General features: G+C 29.0%; 2 protein-coding genes across 3 annotated transcripts; both read left to right on the forward strand.

The window, feature by feature from the left end:
* Positions 1-8,714: 8,714 nt before the first annotated feature.
* LOC105840302 (DNA polymerase iota) lies at positions 8,715-11,985 on the forward strand. 2 transcript variants are annotated; one of them, XM_012687200.3, is made up of 2 exons: positions 8,715-9,161; positions 9,259-11,985. In XM_012687200.3, the coding sequence occupies exon 2, from the start codon at positions 9,354-9,356 to the stop codon at positions 11,079-11,081; it is 1,728 nt and encodes a 575-aa protein (XP_012542654.1). In that variant the 5' UTR covers positions 8,715-9,161; positions 9,259-9,353; the 3' UTR covers positions 11,082-11,985. The 2 variants fall into 2 exon arrangements, with proteins under 2 accessions (XP_012542654.1, XP_012542663.1); XM_012687209.3 differs by having other exon boundaries at positions 8,715-9,141.
* A 1,714-nt stretch (positions 11,986-13,699) lies between these two features.
* On the forward strand, positions 13,700-16,909 carry LOC105840295 (chymotrypsin-1). Its single transcript, XM_012687185.3, has 5 exons — positions 13,700-14,832; positions 14,937-15,096; positions 15,488-15,737; positions 16,044-16,181; positions 16,501-16,909. The coding sequence occupies exons 1-5, from the start codon at positions 14,781-14,783 to the stop codon at positions 16,648-16,650; spliced, it is 750 nt and encodes a 249-aa protein (XP_012542639.1). The 5' UTR covers positions 13,700-14,780; the 3' UTR covers positions 16,651-16,909.
* The last annotated feature ends 1,065 nt before the right edge of the window (positions 16,910-17,974 follow it).

Consider the following 17,974-nt stretch of genomic DNA (forward strand, 5'->3'; position numbering starts at 1 on the left):
GCATTTGTTTTCGAGAAATTTAATAAAAACTGTTTTAAGGGTAGTTTTAAATATTAAACAACCTTTAAAATACTAAACAACAGGGATGGAGGAATCAGAAAACCATTTTGACTAATTCTAGTAAAATCTCCACTGTTATCAAAAAAGTATTGATCTTTTTTTTGTGTATACAGTGCTTGTACAATATTGAGAATAGCGAGAATTTAGTCACTTTGACCTCCCGTATTTCCAAAACTACCCCTATGCTCAACTTAAATTTTTTTGGAGATTAATGTCCCATCATATAGAATTAATTAGCATATAGTTTGATTTGAAATTCGAGTGGAAAAAAATGGGCGAAATTTGGGGTGACTCTTTCCACCGATGAATTTCAGAGCCACATGATGTGTAAAATTCGATCGTCAACCTCCACATGGTGCACATTGAGTCACTCTGATGACGGCAATAATATTGAGTTAAACATCAATAAAATCAATGTGCGATATTATATTGATACCGTTTCATGGTATACAAAGATATCGTATTTATTCGCTAAAATACCCTAAAATACAGTGCAAATTTCAAACTCGTGTATAATCAACAAAAAACATCGTATCGACATGTTTTTTTAAATTGCTTAGAAAAGAATAAACTTTAAGAATCCGGAATAATATTAGCAAGATTTTTAATGAGAACAAACTTTTACTTTTTTCAATGAAAAGAAAACATGTTTTGGTTTTCATGCGATACAAAAGGGTTACACTTAACGAATCAAACTTTCGCCTGGAGATTTTTAAAGTAGAGTCTTTGCTCTTTAATTTAAAAAAAAGTTTGTGTAATTTTGATGATTTTTCGCAAAGTTGCATCACTTTAAAGATTGCCTAAAAATTTGATCAAAATTGTTGTCTCGTTTTTTTTTTACGTCAGTGTATATATGAAATATGCCCATATATGTTTATATTAGTTTTGTTTTTTTTTTAAATTTTTGTTTTATATAAAAAAAATAATAGTCATACTGAAAAGATAGAAATTAATTAAAAAAATAATTTTTATGTAAAAAAATAATTTCTTCTTTTAAAAAAGTTAAACATAAAAAATTATCCCAAACATAATCATATATATTTCGAAATATATATGATTATATATGGACAATTTTTCATACTTAGCTTTTTTAAAAAAAGTAATGTAAAAATAATTTTTTAAATTAGTTTCTATCTATTCATTGTAATTATCATTTTTTTATATTAAACAGAAATTTTAAAAAAGAAAAAACTAATATAAACATATATGTACATATTTTATATATATTTATATATGCTTTTATATAAAACATTTTTTTCCCGAAAAGATTCTGAACCATATTGATAAATAATCGTTACTAATTGCCTCATTTTCTCTTATTTTCCTAAATATGTAGAATTTAATTTTGACAGACCAGAGTAGCAATCGGGTGGCATATCAAAAATTAATCAAGATTTTAAACTAATGGAGGGAATTTAACGTGCAGTACCGGAGGCCTCTCTATTATAAGTTATGTTGCTCTGCTGAAAATTCTATGTATATCTAACAATAAGATAGTACACTCAAAAAATGATCTTGCAAATTCAACAAAAATTATGTGTGTAAAAATTAAGATAAATAAGTAGCAAATACTGTATACGTATTGCATCTAATCAATCTAGCTGATAGAAGCAGAATTTTCAACCTCTATACGTGACAGCCAAAATTCTAGCAGATACATAAATTAGCAATACATTTTGATTGTGATATCAAGAAATCTGCTTATAACAACAAAAATTTTTGTGTGTATACTATAACTATAAGAATAAACTGTATTCTTATAAAAATTTAATATTGGATAATATTAAATTGTCTAGTAATTATTATTTATTCTCAGCATTAAGAGTGTTAACAATGCTTTTAATACTTATAATATTAATTACTGACCAATTTAATATATTGCCTAGCAAAGTACTTATACCTAATATGCCATCGAAGCTTTGAAAAATAAAAAATCTTTTTTGTAAATATAAAATTAAAAAATAAAAGTTAGTTTTAAAATAAAAAACATTATTGAAAACCATAAAAAAATAATGAAAGTACTTTTAATTACTTATGTAAGTACAGTAAAGATTTAGAGGAAAATTGGTACGTAGCACTTGATTATGTTGATTACATATATATCAAATATGGCTCAGTTACATATTTTCATTTCTTTATTAATATTTTTGGAAAAATGCAAAATAAAAAAATCAACATGTTTATTTAAACACTTATTAACATATACTTATGAAAAATTTTACACATATATAACTATTTATTAAATATAAAAACTATTTACTATGAGAAGTCTTACCTTTTACCTGTCAAAAAGCTTTTCCAATTAACTGGAGACAAACAAGAAATATTAATCAAAAGTTAAATATTAAATAAAGAAATGGAATCTTAACTTTTGTATAATAATAAGATATGTTTCCAGTAGTGTCCCTGGCTATAATGTTTTACTACAAAAAGTTTTCTTTCTTTAAATACAAACAAGATGTTTTAATAAAAACGTAAAGTAAATATAGTGTTAAGAAACATAAATAAAGAGCCACAATAATATAAAGTGCAGATATGTATAATTGTTACGTGATAATTATACAAAAACTTACCTCTGAAATTTTAAATTTAGAAGAACACAATTTAGTGCTAGAATAAAGTGTGATTATAAGCCGTAGAAAGCAGATATTGACTAGTTAACTGGCATAAATAATCATATCGATTCCCAGAGCGATATATTAGCGTTATCTATAAAATTTGTTGTGTAACTATTTAAAAATGGGGGGTAAGCCAAATTGGGTACAAATACTTGACTACATTTCTATAAGAAAAATACAAAAATATATGCAATGATGTAAGTGATGCAAGTGATGCATTCTTAAATATGTATCGCTAAAATTAAAGATACATGTTGAAATAAAAACCCTATGTAATCATCAGCGATAATATAAGAAAAATGTATCACCAATTACGAAGAACACGAGTATATATACGTATCCAAAAATTAAAAGTTTAAAATTTTTTATAACGTATTTTAATGTATTTCTAATTTTGGCAATACATGCTTAAGAGTGTATTAGAAATTCTTAAACACATTATGATGAACATAATTATATAATAAACAATAATAAATAAATATATTAATACTTTTATTTGTTTTTAATATTGCAATTTATAAATTTAGTGTAAAATGAGTTATTTAGTCAAACAATTTAATAATAGTCGTTGATTTCTTGTTCAGGACGTTATCGGTAACATTAAATTGTGTAGTCCAAATTTATACATACATTTATTTTCATATCGCGAGCATTCATAAATTATATTCTCTGCTGCAGTTAAATTATATTTTTTAAAAATAATTTTAATTTTTAATTAAAGCAGAGAATATTTCTTAATATAAATTAATTAGATTTAAATCTTCAATCACAAACTAGTATTCCCTGCTATAATTAAAATTATTTTTAAAAAAATTTTTATTTATAACTTCAAATACAAAATGTTTTAGTTAATACAAATTAATAAGGTATAAATTTTTAACCACAAAAAATTCTAAATGTGCAAAATTAACCAAATTTATTTAATTATGATCTGTTAAATTTTGATTCCAAAATATTCGTAAAGACCACAATTTAATGTTATCAATCTTGAGCAAAAAGACAAGGATTGTTATTAAACTGTTGGTCTAAATAATTCATTTTAATTTATAAATTGCAATATTAAAAAGTATAAAAACATTAAAGAGAATATCCGCAGTATCTTTACAGTCATAAATTTATTATGTCCCTATACTTATTGATATCAAAAAATTTTAAAATTAAATTTAAAAAAGGACTTGAATGACAATTTTTATTTTTAGGAAAGATTTTACACATAAAAATACACAAATTTACAAAATTAGAAGAAAATCAGTAAGACGTTATATTAAATACATTTATTGAATATAATTATTTGAACAAAATAAATTATTTTTAAAATAAATTTTTAATAAATAAAAATGACAATTTTAGGGTTCTTTTTGCACAATACGAACTTGCCAAAAACTTGGCAATACCGATCATTAGCGTCAGCTAGCTTATGGATTTCCAAATAATAGATATTATTATAATAGAATTATTTAATTTGGAAATCTGTAACAACAATAATTCACAAGATAATGTTGTTATTTTATTTCAATAAAAACTGATTTCTCTCTCATTCTTACTCGTACATATAGGCTGAGATCGACTTAGCATTATAATTGCTTCGAAATATTTGAAGTGTGAAGTCGACTGTAACTGTAGTTCACTATAGCTAATTGTAAGATCCAATTAATCCTACAAACGCTTCGAAACAATTTTTTAATTGATTAATTCATAAAATTTTTTATTTTGATACATCATTTATAAATATAAAAATTGCTTACACTTATACAAAAAATATGAAGCACTTATTAAGAGTTCATATCTTTATTTTGTAAGAAAAAATTTCCTACTCAGGTGACATTTCTTCGTCCGAGGTGTAAGATTTATCAACGTTCTTTCTTAAATTATTTAATTATCATTTGTATCTTTTAATATAAGCTTGGAGGCGTAAAATATAAATTAAGAATTTTTAATCTTTCGCTTCTTATCCTTAAATCACATGATGTGCAAATTTTCCATATCTTGCAATTGATATTTGAATTATAGTCTTGGCACGAAGTTCAATTTCTATTGAATATCTGATACTATTCAATCAAGGGACACGCGTGTCGTCTGATTAAGCCTACTTAAAGTATTTAAAATTAGTTTTGACAAATATATAATTGCTTGTTCTTAAAAGTATATGTAAACTCGTTAAAATTGTTTTATATATAAATCACATAATTATTACATATTTATTTATATACATAATGTGTACATAATTATATATACAATATGTGTGTGTAATTGTATAGAGAATTAATTGCATAATTATATGTTTAATTATATATAGTAATTAATTACATAATTATATACAGCAATTGTGAGTGCGTCTACTTTTCATGCGTTTACTTTTCATGTCACAGAACCTTAGTTCAAACCCCGACTAAGTACCATTTGATTTTTATTTAAGCCGATATATCGGCTCAATCCATCATCGGAACTTTGTATATAATAAACTCATGATATAAGATACAAATTTGGATTATTTTTAAAGAAAATTCTAAGATTTCATCCCGGCCTTCTAAAAGGTTAAACATATATTATATGTATTCCAAATATACATAATATATTAGTAAACCTATATAAAATTATATACTATGAACGGAATTCATAGTCTGATCTTATATGCAAAATTATCTTAAAGGGTTAGGCCACTCTAGCGACGAAAAAAATAAGCATATTTGGGGAATTTTTTTCAGCGGAACAATGAAATAAATCAAAATTCTGAAAAGGGTCCTTCATTATACAACTAATAAACTGTAAAAATTATTTTTTTCAAAGCAACACGAAACAAAATAACGGCTGTACAGCTTTTCTTCGATGAAGCCTTTTTTTTAAGGGTGGACGGCCGGACCAGCGGCACCTGCGATTTTTAAGTTAAGATAAAAAACAATTTTTTTTTTTCAATTATATATGAGACTAGCTACAGAAGCACGTAGGATTTTTTTGATATATCAATTTTTGCAAGAATGGCGCGTTTTTAAAACAAAAGTTTAAAATTTCCCCTAAAAATCGCCAGAAAATTGTTTATAACAAAAAAACTATGCAATATAATGAAAAAATCCTAAGTACTTCTATAAAAAATATAATTTTGAATATACAGTTAAAATTTCAAGTCAATCGGTAAAGATTTGTTCGAGTTATGAATCCGGCCGATTTGAAAAATGTAGTTTCGAGAAAAACGCGTTTAAAGTTTTCAGTACTAAAAAACCATAGATAAATTTTATATACTTTTAATCGGCGATACCTGCACCATACAATAACACGAAAGCCTAACACGAAAGCCTCTTCAGATAGCAAATGCCTTCACTATCCCTTACCGTTTACCTGCTCCAAACCTCCTAAATTACAGCGCGCCGTAGTGATCATAAAAGACGCTCGTAGTAGGAGAGGCTGCGTCAAAATTCAAAATTTGAGTACTTAGATATTTTTTTTACCCATAATCTTTTACTACATTATTTTTAAGGTATTAAGGCACCTTTTAAGCAAAAAAAAAGACATCGATCTTTTCAAAATACTAGAGTGGCCTAACCCCTTAAGTACGATCTTGAGACGTCAATACTGTTGTTTCATTGGTTAAGTAAAGTCTTAAGTTTGCTCGTGGCTAGACTTCTTAAGATCGATTTATCAATACCGGCCTCTGAGTCACATTATAATTTATATTTTTCACTCAGTGATTAATCAAGATATCGAAAAACTTGATAAGATAAGAAAAAGAATTAGAAAACTTTTAAAGTTAGTTTAGATACTTTAAAACTTATCTTAAGATTTTATCAAATAACAAGTATTTCTTTTTACATGAAATTGTCTAGAAGAAATCAGAATGATTAAAAATGTGTCTTATTAAATGACCAAAATATTCATTTATCGCAATAAATAGGATAAGTTAAGGTATGATGGCCATACGGAAAAGATGGCCAATGGCTATAATTTCTCCAATAATTGCTAAATAATGTGTTCTCGTAATTATTTTCAAATATAATCAATATTTACTGTAGTATATGTGCGTATACTATTTGAAATAATTATATTGTGGATCATATCACGTTTTTACTTTTGACTGCCTGCAAAGTTTTTCACGTTTTCATTAGAAATTGCCACAATGTCGAATAAATTACAGTTGTGCTGTTGCAATGAACGTTACCCACGTAACAAAAGTATATAAATTGTAATGTGTAATTATATTTTTTATTTCCTTTTTTTATTTTTTAAATAAATACTATGATTATGTTTCTTTCACAGTTTGGGCAAGATAGCCCATGACATTTCGGGATAAGTGTTTATGTATATATAAGTGTTTATGTATATATTTTATTAAAAAAGACGAGAATTAAGTTGTGCACCTAATATTTTAATTTGACATCATATATATATATATTTTTAGTAATGACAATGAGTTAAATTGATCCTAAACTTGTGTGAACGTTTAATATTAAAAATGTTTAAAAATAAAATTAAATATGTGATCATATGTGGCAATAAAACTAAATACGTAAAATTATAAGTTTTTTTATTATTTTATAAATGTTAAGTACATAAAAAATGTATAGCCAACTGTTCTATAATACTATGGCCATTTTTTCCCTAAAAATTGTGAAAGATGGCCAATGTTCATGTTTCAGTATTTTGATAATAAACAATTTTTATTAAGTATTTTCTCTTTAATGTCGATAGTTTTATATACTTAAAGCTTCAGTGAAGTAATATACCAAACGTTATTAAAAAATAATAAAAATAAAAGTATATTTTTTGCATTTAAAAAAACTATGACCATCTTACCCGAATTTACCCTATATACATACATTTAATAGCATAAATGTATTATCTTAACACTTGAAGTTACATTTATTACATCCGGTAAAAAATATAAAAACATTTATAAATATATATAAAAAATATATAAATATATATATAAAATATGTCCATATATGTTTATATTAGTATCCTTCCTTTTATAAAATTTCTGTTTAATATAAAAAAATAATAGTCATACTGAAAAGACAGAAACTAATTTAAAAAACAATTTTTGCTTTTTTTAAAAAAACTAAGTATGAAAAATTGTCTCTATATAATTATATATGTTTTGGAATATATAATTATATATGGACAATTTTTCATACTTAATTTTCTTAAAAGAAGCAATGCAAAAACTATTTTTTAAATTATAGTTTTTGTCTTTTCAGTATAACTATTATTTTTTTATATTAAACAGAAATTTTACAAAAAAAAGAAAATTAGTATAAACATATATGGACATATTTTTTTTACATATATATTTATATATGTTTTTATATGAAACATTTTTTCTCGGACAATTATTACATTTATTACAATTAGTGACACATCTGTATGTTAATTGTATTCAAATATTTATGACCTTGTGTATATTACTTAATTATATTTGTTAATATAATGTGCGTGATTTTATTCTAATAAATAATAAATAACAACCAGAATTTATAATAAATAATAAAAATTTTAACAATTAAATATTTATAAAATTAAATTTAAATTTTTTACCACACTTATTGCACATAATATTATTGATCAGACAAGATTGATCAATTAAAAATGAAATATATAGTCGGGATATTTCGAGATAAAACGATTTTTAATGTTTATGCTCTGCAGTTTTAAACGATTTTTTAAAATCTATCTAACGCACGTAAAAATATCTTCAATATATGTTAATACACTTTTTCATATAAAAATGGATATTGTTTAAAATATGAGTAAGATATCAATGTAAACTAAAAATAGCTACATTCAGAAAACACAACTGTTACACAACAGTTGAGTAATTCGCTAATATAATTTAAGATCTAAAAAATATACACCAATCGTGGATGAAACGCACTTGCTTTCGTATTTGAAATATTTTCGTACGAGTTCAAGAATCGGATCCTAGATGACGCGACGAATGTCGCGCTCAATGGAAATTCAACCATATAGTGATAAACACGAAGTTTCACGATTCTCCACGAGAAGTCTCTGACGGTATCTTTTTTCATGACAAAGATGAATGCGACCAGCCGACCATCTTATATTTTTTACATTTGGCAGGTTTCTCCGCGTATATCCTAGATAGAACTTCTCATATATATCATCTGTATCTATGACAATTTAAAAACATGGCTACCATGTGAAAATTAATTGGTTGGTTTGCGTACTGTAAACAAGTTTCTTTCTATCTCCAGTTTTGTCATGAGAGAGCACTGTTTTGCATTGCCAATTGCACGAATCGTCGATTGACAGAAACGTGCTTCGCGCTTTGGGGTGCTGGATCGAGGATCCACCGAAAGCGCCAAAACAACTTTCGGGAGTGAAAGCCCTTACGCAAACTGACAGTATAGCGCAGATTCTGTTTCTCACGAACGACTGATGTCCCGTGGCCTTCGTTCCATTATCTGGAAATATTCTCGTCTTTCTGCGAGATCGAAGTGCACTGCAAATTTGTGTATGAAAATCCCTTTAAAAGTAAACACATTCTTGTTTTCTCGAGACACACGGCGCTTCATAGTCTCACTCTTACTAATTATATATACATATATATATATATATTTCTTTATTGCAGATGCAATTGAGGAAGCGCTGAGAAGTGGAACGTGAGAATTTTACGTGCGAACATTATTATTTACGAGGAAACACACTGCTCCATAACAAATATCCATGGATACTGCATGTTTTGATACCATTATGTGTCATCCGAAAACCATCATTCATTTGGATGTTGATTGTTTCTACGCTCAAGTGGAGATGATTAATCATCCAGAATTGGAGGGAAAACCATTGGGCGTCCAACAAAAGAACATAGTTGTCACCAGCAACTACCTTGCAAGAGATTATGGAATAAAGAAATGTATGTCAGTGCAAGAAGCTTTGCGGTTGTGTCCAGAGCTGTCGTTGGTGAATGGAGAGGATTTAACGAGCTACCGTCATTATTCAACTAAGATATCTGAAATTCTGCATCAATTCACACCGCTAGTAGAGAGACTGGGCTTCGATGATAACTTTCTTGACGTGACGTCGATAGTAGAGAAGCAGCTTAAGTCTGAGAATGATGAGCTTGATATGAGCAATGTGGAGTTTGAAGATTTAAAGGAGGTTACCAAGATATTTGGTCCCTCAGAGGAGGAGTGTCCATGCGGCTGTCACACGCGCCTGATGATTGGCTCGAAGATAGCAGCTGAAATAAGGAGCCGCATCTACGAGGAACTTCATCTCACTTGTAGTGCTGGAATAGCTCACAATAAACTTCTAGCCAAATTGGCGGGATCGTTGAACAAGCCAAATCAGCAGACGCTCATCTTCCCATGCAGCGGGCCGATGTTGCTTTCTACGATAGATTCTGTATCTAAGATACCTGGTGTCGGGCAAAAAACCATGGAATTTTTGTTGTCGAATAATATAAGGACAGTTCACGATCTACGTAGAATACCTTTGGAGAATCTGGAGCTAAAGATTGGCGTTGATCTGGCGAGAAGATTGAAGGACAACGCAGAGGGAATCGACGAGACAGCAGTAAAACCGTCTGGAAAGAAGCAGTCCATAGGCCTGGAGGATGGATTCAAGAGCGTTTCGCTGGTGGCCGAGGTGGAGTCGCGACTAGGTGCGCTGTTGAGAAGATTGACCGAACTGGCGATGGAGGACGGTAGAATTCCCATCGCTCTGAGAATAACGGTGAGAAAGCATGACTTGAACAAACCCACCTCGGGCAAGAGGGAAACCAGGCAATGCCAGTTGCCGAAGCATCTTTTACCGTCCACGAAGAACGGCGTGTACGATCACAATAAAATGCTGACGCTCGCCCTAAAGCTGTTCCATCGAATAGTCGATGTCTCCAAGCCGTTCCACTTGACACTGCTGGGTGTCGCATTCACGAAGTTCGAGGAGAGGTCATATGGCAGAAGCAGCATCGCACCTTTCCTGTGCAAACAGGTCGCCGTTCATTCTGTTTTGGACATCAGCTCGGAGGAAGGTATTCCCGAGGCAAATCAGGGCTCACCGATGAGTATCAATCAGGACAGCAATGACAGCTCGGATCAGTCGACGACGATGAGCCTGACGAACACCGCCGCGTCGAGTCTCTCCTGCTCGCCGATCTCGAAGCTGTGCGTGACGAATCAGAACGCGGAGGACGATCCGCAGAATGAAATAGAGCCGCTGCCGAAGAAAACCAAGCTGGAAGTGTGGCTGAGAGGTCCTCGAGAATCGCCGAGTAATGAAATGGCTGATCTGAGACTGAGTCCCTCGTCGCCAATGCAGTTATCACCCACTGTGGACCACGCAGTTTTTAAGACTCTCACTGTTGAGAGGAGAGATGTCACTCGTTCTTGGCCCACAACCAGTAAACCAAAACCGAACAATATACTTAAATATTTTATAGCCAATAAGTGACCGAGCCCCGTTACCTAGTATTGAATGTCGCGTTTACGTATGCACTTGAACCGACAACGTTAAATGGCAGCACCGCGTAGTATTATACAGGATACGATTCTTTATATATTTTTTAACATTTTAAATGCCAAATTTTAAAGTACAAAACTTATTATATGACGAATTATCCAGGCTCTTTTTTCTAAACTAACAAATCGAAAAACCTCATAGTGTTTATATATATTTACAACAAATGTTTCTGATACTTTGTTTTATTAAAAATAGAAGAGATCTATACAGTATTAATAAATATGAATTTGAATTTGAATGTATTATTCAAGATGGCTACTTGCAATTTTCTTTAAATTAATTGGGAAAACAAAGCCTGAATAATTAATACGTCACCTTTTTATTTTATTGTGCTCTAAATTGATGCCCTAAAATTTCAACTAAGAATCATCCTGCATAAATTTCTCTTCTGTGCCTTTATATCATAAATATTTTACTTTTTCAATCAGTTTTGCAGATTTTTTGAACGAAAGAATATGTGTGCGTGTGTGCGTGCGTGTGTATATGTGTATCTATCTTCAATTGCATTTAATATATTATTCTAGTTTAATTTAACATAATGTGACGAGAGATCATAGTTTTACATTGATCTATAGTTTATATTATTTTTATTTTTACATTTTTTTTGACAGCTAAAATGATATATTGTAACGAAATATGTTTAATTATAATTATTTTTCAATATTATATTGTCATAGTAACATAATTCTAAAGAGTTATGTATTTATTTATAATAATTTAGTTCTATAATTAATTTCAAAAAAATCTTTCAGGAAAACAATTGTCGTGAAGATTCTAGTTTTGTAGTTACAGTATTTGTCATTGGTGCTGTCGCCTTTACTAAAAAAAAAAAAAATGCAATGTGTGAGTTGTATTCATTTACTGTAACGTATATAATTTTTATATGGATACAATACATATATTAAGAGCAATCCGTTTTTAATTGAATAAAACTGCAAAAAGAATATATTTATCTAATTCATACGACAAGTTTAATTGGTAAAAAAAGCGCATTAAACAAGTAAGAAATAGGCTAAAAAAAGAATATATTTACCTAGTTCATACAACAAGTTTAATTGGCAAAAAAGCGCATTAAACAAGTGTTAAGCGTATTAAATAAGTATACGCCTATCGTGTTGTATGTAAGTGAGATAAGGTGCTGACATTCGATGTTGTAATCCTCGATGGATAAATAATTATATAATTTAATATCCTGTGAAGAGAAGATTCTATTTTTAGTATTGTTAAATCAAGGATCGAAAACGATATAATTGCGATGAATTTAGTTTTTCTTGTCACAATATAACACATTCACACATGCAAAAGAGGATTTTACATCAGTTTTCACATTTTTACTGTTATTAAATAAAAGTTTGAGATTTTCGTGTGTCTGTAACATCGAAATCTAAATTCATAGTTGATGAAATATTGTTTTCGATCTCTGCTTACGTAATATACGTGGGATATCGGGTGAGACACAAATGTTGTGTGAAAGGAAATACTCGATTGTTCCCGTCAGGATCAGCCAGCTGACGTGGAGCTTTTCTTATTAAGAAATATAATATATAAATATATGTATATGCAATTATTCGGAAGACAGATATACTAGACAATCATAAAGTTTTTAATGCCACTTCTCAGTATGGCACACACGATTTTATATATATATATATAAAATATTGTTTATATATGTGCATTTATATGCCGCGCGTACACACGGTATTAAATGTATATTTATATATACATATATATATAAATGTCTATTAATATATATGTATGTATATTTCGTGACATGTATGTATGTTTATATATGTCATGAAGCACACCATCCATTGCCGGCTGCGTGACACAGGATACAGCCACGCGCGAGTTACGATTTTACTTTTTACAGATACTTAAAGGACACTTGTCGCATATGGGTGAGGGAGTCCACAGGTGATAAATTGAAACAATGTAGCTTTTGTATTTGCGAAACATAGAATATTCACTAAGATTGGTTACGTTGTGTAAGAAGAAAAGAAAAAGAAAAAAAGTAGGAGAGGGCAAAGAAGCGATGGAGGACTCGGCGCTCGGTAAAGGCTCTGCTGAGGATCTTTATTTTTATTTATTTTTATCGTTACAACATAAAAAAAGCGAAACGGTGTCGTCTTTATTTTTAATTTCTGGTTGTGAATACCCATTAATAATTGCGTATTTTATACGAACTTCGTTTAGGCGTGAGTACACGGCGTTGCGAAACACCGCTCACGGGTCAACGTCGAGGTCGAGATCAAACGCAGAGCTTTGCGCTTGGAATAACAATACGTCGGATATCGGCGAAACAGTGTTTCAATATCACGACCTAGGCGACTGACTTTTTTTTGTAATGCAACGCGTAGCTCGTGTTACTTCCGATTTATTTCAATAAAAGAGAAAAAAAACTTGAAATACCACGATTTTGCGTTAATTGTGCGTCCTATCCCCGATCTATTTCCTTGTATAATTATGTTACATAATTAAGAATTTGTTGATATTACTGAAAGCTGGATGCAATATCCTTTAACTATTCGTCTAAATATTTGCAATAAACAAATACAATAATTGAAGAGATAAAGAATATATCTGTTGTATACCTGTAGTCCAAATTTACATTTATATTAAGCGTAAGCAAACGAAAGTTTACGAAAATATAAAATCAATCGATTTATAGCATTTATGTTAAAAAAAAAAAATAGATTTCTCGATATTTTTAAAGAATTTCCTATTACTTTTTTCTGGTTTAAAATGATCCGTTAAAATTTTTAAGGAAATGCATCAAAATGCAAAGATATCGAAGAAGCACGCACGTTATCAAGTCACTCGGCAAATGTATCAGAGAGATAAGAGTATGAGTGCGAGGTTCAATTTTACAAATATCTGGCGTGCCGCACCATGAATCGTCGACGACGATTATGTGAAGTAAAAAACGTTTACAGGATACAATGAATAACACATAATGAAAATAATATATTTAGCAAAATGATTTCATAACTTTTATTACAAATAATTTTAAATGAGCAGAATCACAATAGTAATACATAAATGTATCCGATAAAAATTGAATATAAATATTTTTACTTATTATTTATTTTTAAACATACAAAGATGAAAATATGTCTATCTGTTTAAATAAAGTTTCCAAATAAATTTCAATAATTCAATATACATATGTATAGTCTATTAAATTATCGTTAATCGTTATTTATTGATTATCTTTATCGCGCCCAAATTGTATTGCAGCTTGTTTGAATAGTAATTTAAATCTTTCGGTAGTACTTACACTATTGTTTCCTTTTTCCATAGCAGTGATAGCAACATATCCGGCCATAAATTTGGGTACTACCGGCATATCACTCTACCTATCTCATCGCACGTGAGATACATCCGAATCATGCATTTTCTTTTTCTGACTGGTGTCTGACCTAAATTTAAATATTCAACACTTCCTTAATTGTCATCGTTTACTGTGTATATAAGAGCTAGTGGTGGACGAGCGTAAAGTTCGGCATTATACTTTGTAGAAAACTAATAAAACATTGTGGAAAACGATAATTTGATCGTTGTCCATAACAATAGTTCATTGTAGAAAGCGAGTTTTCGTGAAGGTTTTACTAATATCATTATTTACTAAAAATGTTGTCGATACTCTTCATCTTAGGTAGTGTTGCAATACATGGACTGTCAGGTAAAACCATTAAAACTGGTGTTTCTTTACTCTGCGATTTTCTTATATATCATTAAATATGTTCAACAAATATGAATTAATAAAATATATATATAATTGTACAGCTGAGTCGCTCGAACAAATCACAAAAATCGTGGGTGGTAATACTGCCAGTGAGGGGCAATATCCTTATCAAGCATCTCTTCGTTATGGCGGACAACATTTTTGTGGAGGATCTGTAATAGATAAAAGATGGATTCTTACAGCTTCTCATTGCCTGTCCAGGTATGTGCCCTAGGGATTATTAGAATAAGATTATTTCACATATAACAATATTTTTATCTTAATAACAATCAAGCAATATATTTCACAATTTTTAACAAATTTAATAATTAATACGTGTTTATATTTATTATTTTATATTAAAAGTAATTTGTAATTAATTTTAATTAATATGTTATAAATCTTCTTAAAATAAATTAAAAACAAATTAAAAAATTGTTTGCCGTATAGACAATCTACTTCATTGATATATTTAAAAATTTTTGTTTACTGTAAATTTAATATTACGATAAGAGTTTTAGATAACAAATAATTTTTATATAGTATACGTATAGCCCTTATATATATATATATATATATAGCTTTTTATAATTTCATAATCTTTATTTAATAGTTTTAATGATACGGGTATTGATATTGTACTGGGTACAAACACTTTGGACAAAGGTGGCGACGGGTACTCCTCGATCAAGAGATGGATACATCCTTTTTATAATCCCGCTCTCATCAGACATGATATTGGGTTAATTAAGCTTAATAAAGATATCGTTTTTGGAGACAAAGTGAAACCGATTGCACTACCTACCAAAAACTTCAACAAATCCGATTATCCGGCAACATTATCCGGATGGGGCACTACCAGTGTAAATATTAAAGATTTGCCAATCGTTATGTATTAAAAAATATAAAAATTTATAATTTAACTGTATACATAAATGAAACATGTATAATATGTATACACGCATATTAATAATAGTAAGATTATTTGTTTACCGAATTTAAAATACTTTGTATTTCTTGTTAATTTCTTGTTAAATTGTTGCCAAATTTAAATAATTATTTCGGTAATTTAAATTATCATTTAGATCAGTAGTTCAGTTTAAACACACTACCACACAAATACACTTTTGAATAATTTAAATGATCATTTCACGTGGATCACATTGCAGTATCCGGGCGACACGCCAAACGAATTGCAGCATATTCAGCTCACGGTCATCAATCAAAGGCAATGCTTAAGCACCAGCTTTCGCATCACCAACAATAATATCTGCACACTCAACAAACAGGGCGAGGGTGCCTGTCACGTAAGTACCATACATTCTGATTGAGTATCCAGAAAGAGTGCTTTCACAAGGAAATGCGCGCTTGATATCAACAATACATGTGCATTTTACTATGTAAAGTTAAAGAAAGAATCTGTAGAAACAATAGAATAATATATTATTACATTTTTTTTTTTTTTAAGAAGATATGTTTTAGCTTTTTGTAAGCGTTGAATATATAATTTTAATTACAAAACAAATAATAGTACACAATACAATTTAATAATATAAGTTTACAATACGTGATTAGCTTCCGTTACGAAAAGTTTAAAGAGAATTTATATTGTTTGGATGTATGCAGGGTGATTCTGGCGGTCCTCTGGTAGCCGATGGTGAACAGATTGGCGTGGTATCCTGGGGAATACCTTGCGCTAAAGGACGTCCGGATATATTTACACGAGTCTATCCCTATATGGATTGGATCAACAAACATATCCAAGAGGATAATTAATTATAAATAATTAATTTGAATACTCTGTATAAAATATTATAAAATTTTCGGAACAACGAATGATTAAATACATCTTATGCTAAAAATTAATTTTTAGTAACAAGAAGTTAATTGTCAGATAGTAAAGTTAACGGCAATTTTATTTTAATTGCGAGTTTATTATTCATACAAGGTTTACGATTATTTTAAAATAGTTTATGCAATTTTGTTTGAGTCAGATAAACGTAATAAATAAATAAATAAATAAATAAATTTAAGCATAATTTTTCACGTTTATTTAAGTCCTCTTTAACTTTTGCTTTCAACAAAAACTAAATTATAAAATAAGTATGCAAATAAAATAATTCAAATAATAAATAATATAAGCAAAAATAACAAATAAAATTTTTAATCTAAATAAAAAAATAATTAAACATTTATTTTAAAAATATCCTGCTCAATCGGTTGAGGCAAGGTTTTCAAGCAAGAGTGATTTAAACTCTGCAGCTGCAGCTGCCTGCCGAGACTAAACAAACGTGTTGCACCGTTTGTTTCGCTAAATGTTTTTTTTTTTAAGTTTTTTAACTTTAAACCGGCACGATTCTCCGACTGACGTATGATTGAAAATTCAACAATCGACAATCAAAGGGATTGAGAAAAATCCATAGTAAGAGCCACATTATGTGCGCTTTGTTTAACAACAAACTTACGTTGCAATATATATTAATAAAAGATCTTACATTAATTATAATTAAGTTTATGTACGGTATATTTTACTAATAAAAAGCGACAAAAAATTATTATAAAATTCATAATAAAAATATTAGAATTTATTGTCTATAAATTGTTAAATTACTTTTTTTTGTTATTACGCAAACGCGATAATGGTATTAGAGTCAAATATACATACATAAATGAAACATTTGTAATGCGTGTTTCACAAACTCAATGGTCTACGCGGTCAGTAACATGATCTAGATTAATTAAATATTGCAATTGTGTATAATTGACATTAGCATAATTTCAGCAACAGTAGACATTATGTTGCGTCTAGCGGAACGAAACTCTTATACTTGTGGACATTGCATATACAGGCTATTTAATAATAACCGACTTAATAATGATTAATTTTTCATAATAATGTATAAATATTTTCTTATTATTATTGTCATTATTGTTATTATTATATTACACTAAAAAATAGTTTGGTAATAATAATTTGATAATTAAGTTTTGATAAAATAATTTCAACTAAATGTTTAATTAATATAAAGTATTTAGTAATATTTAATCATTCCTGGTAAAAATATAAATCAGCATAAATTAAATGTAAAGAGAGAATAAT

Source organism: Monomorium pharaonis, chromosome 2 (genome assembly GCF_013373865.1).
Source record: "Monomorium pharaonis isolate MP-MQ-018 chromosome 2, ASM1337386v2, whole genome shotgun sequence".
NCBI classification, from domain to species: domain Eukaryota; kingdom Metazoa; phylum Arthropoda; class Insecta; order Hymenoptera; family Formicidae; genus Monomorium; species Monomorium pharaonis.

Coding starts and splice junctions, on each gene's coding strand:
- LOC105840295 (XM_012687185.3), top strand. CDS start 14,781: ATGTTGTCGATACTCTTCATCTTAGGTAGTGTTGCAATACATGGACTG. Junction 15,097..15,487: donor GCTTCTCATTGCCTGTCCAG/GTATGTGCCCTA, acceptor TTTATTTAATAG/TTTTAATGATACGGGTATTG. Junction 15,738..16,043: donor CCGGATGGGGCACTACCAGT/GTAAATATTAAA, acceptor ATCACATTGCAG/TATCCGGGCGACACGCCAAA.
- LOC105840302 (XM_012687200.3), top strand. CDS start 9,354: ATGGATACTGCATGTTTTGATACCATTATGTGTCATCCGAAAACCATC.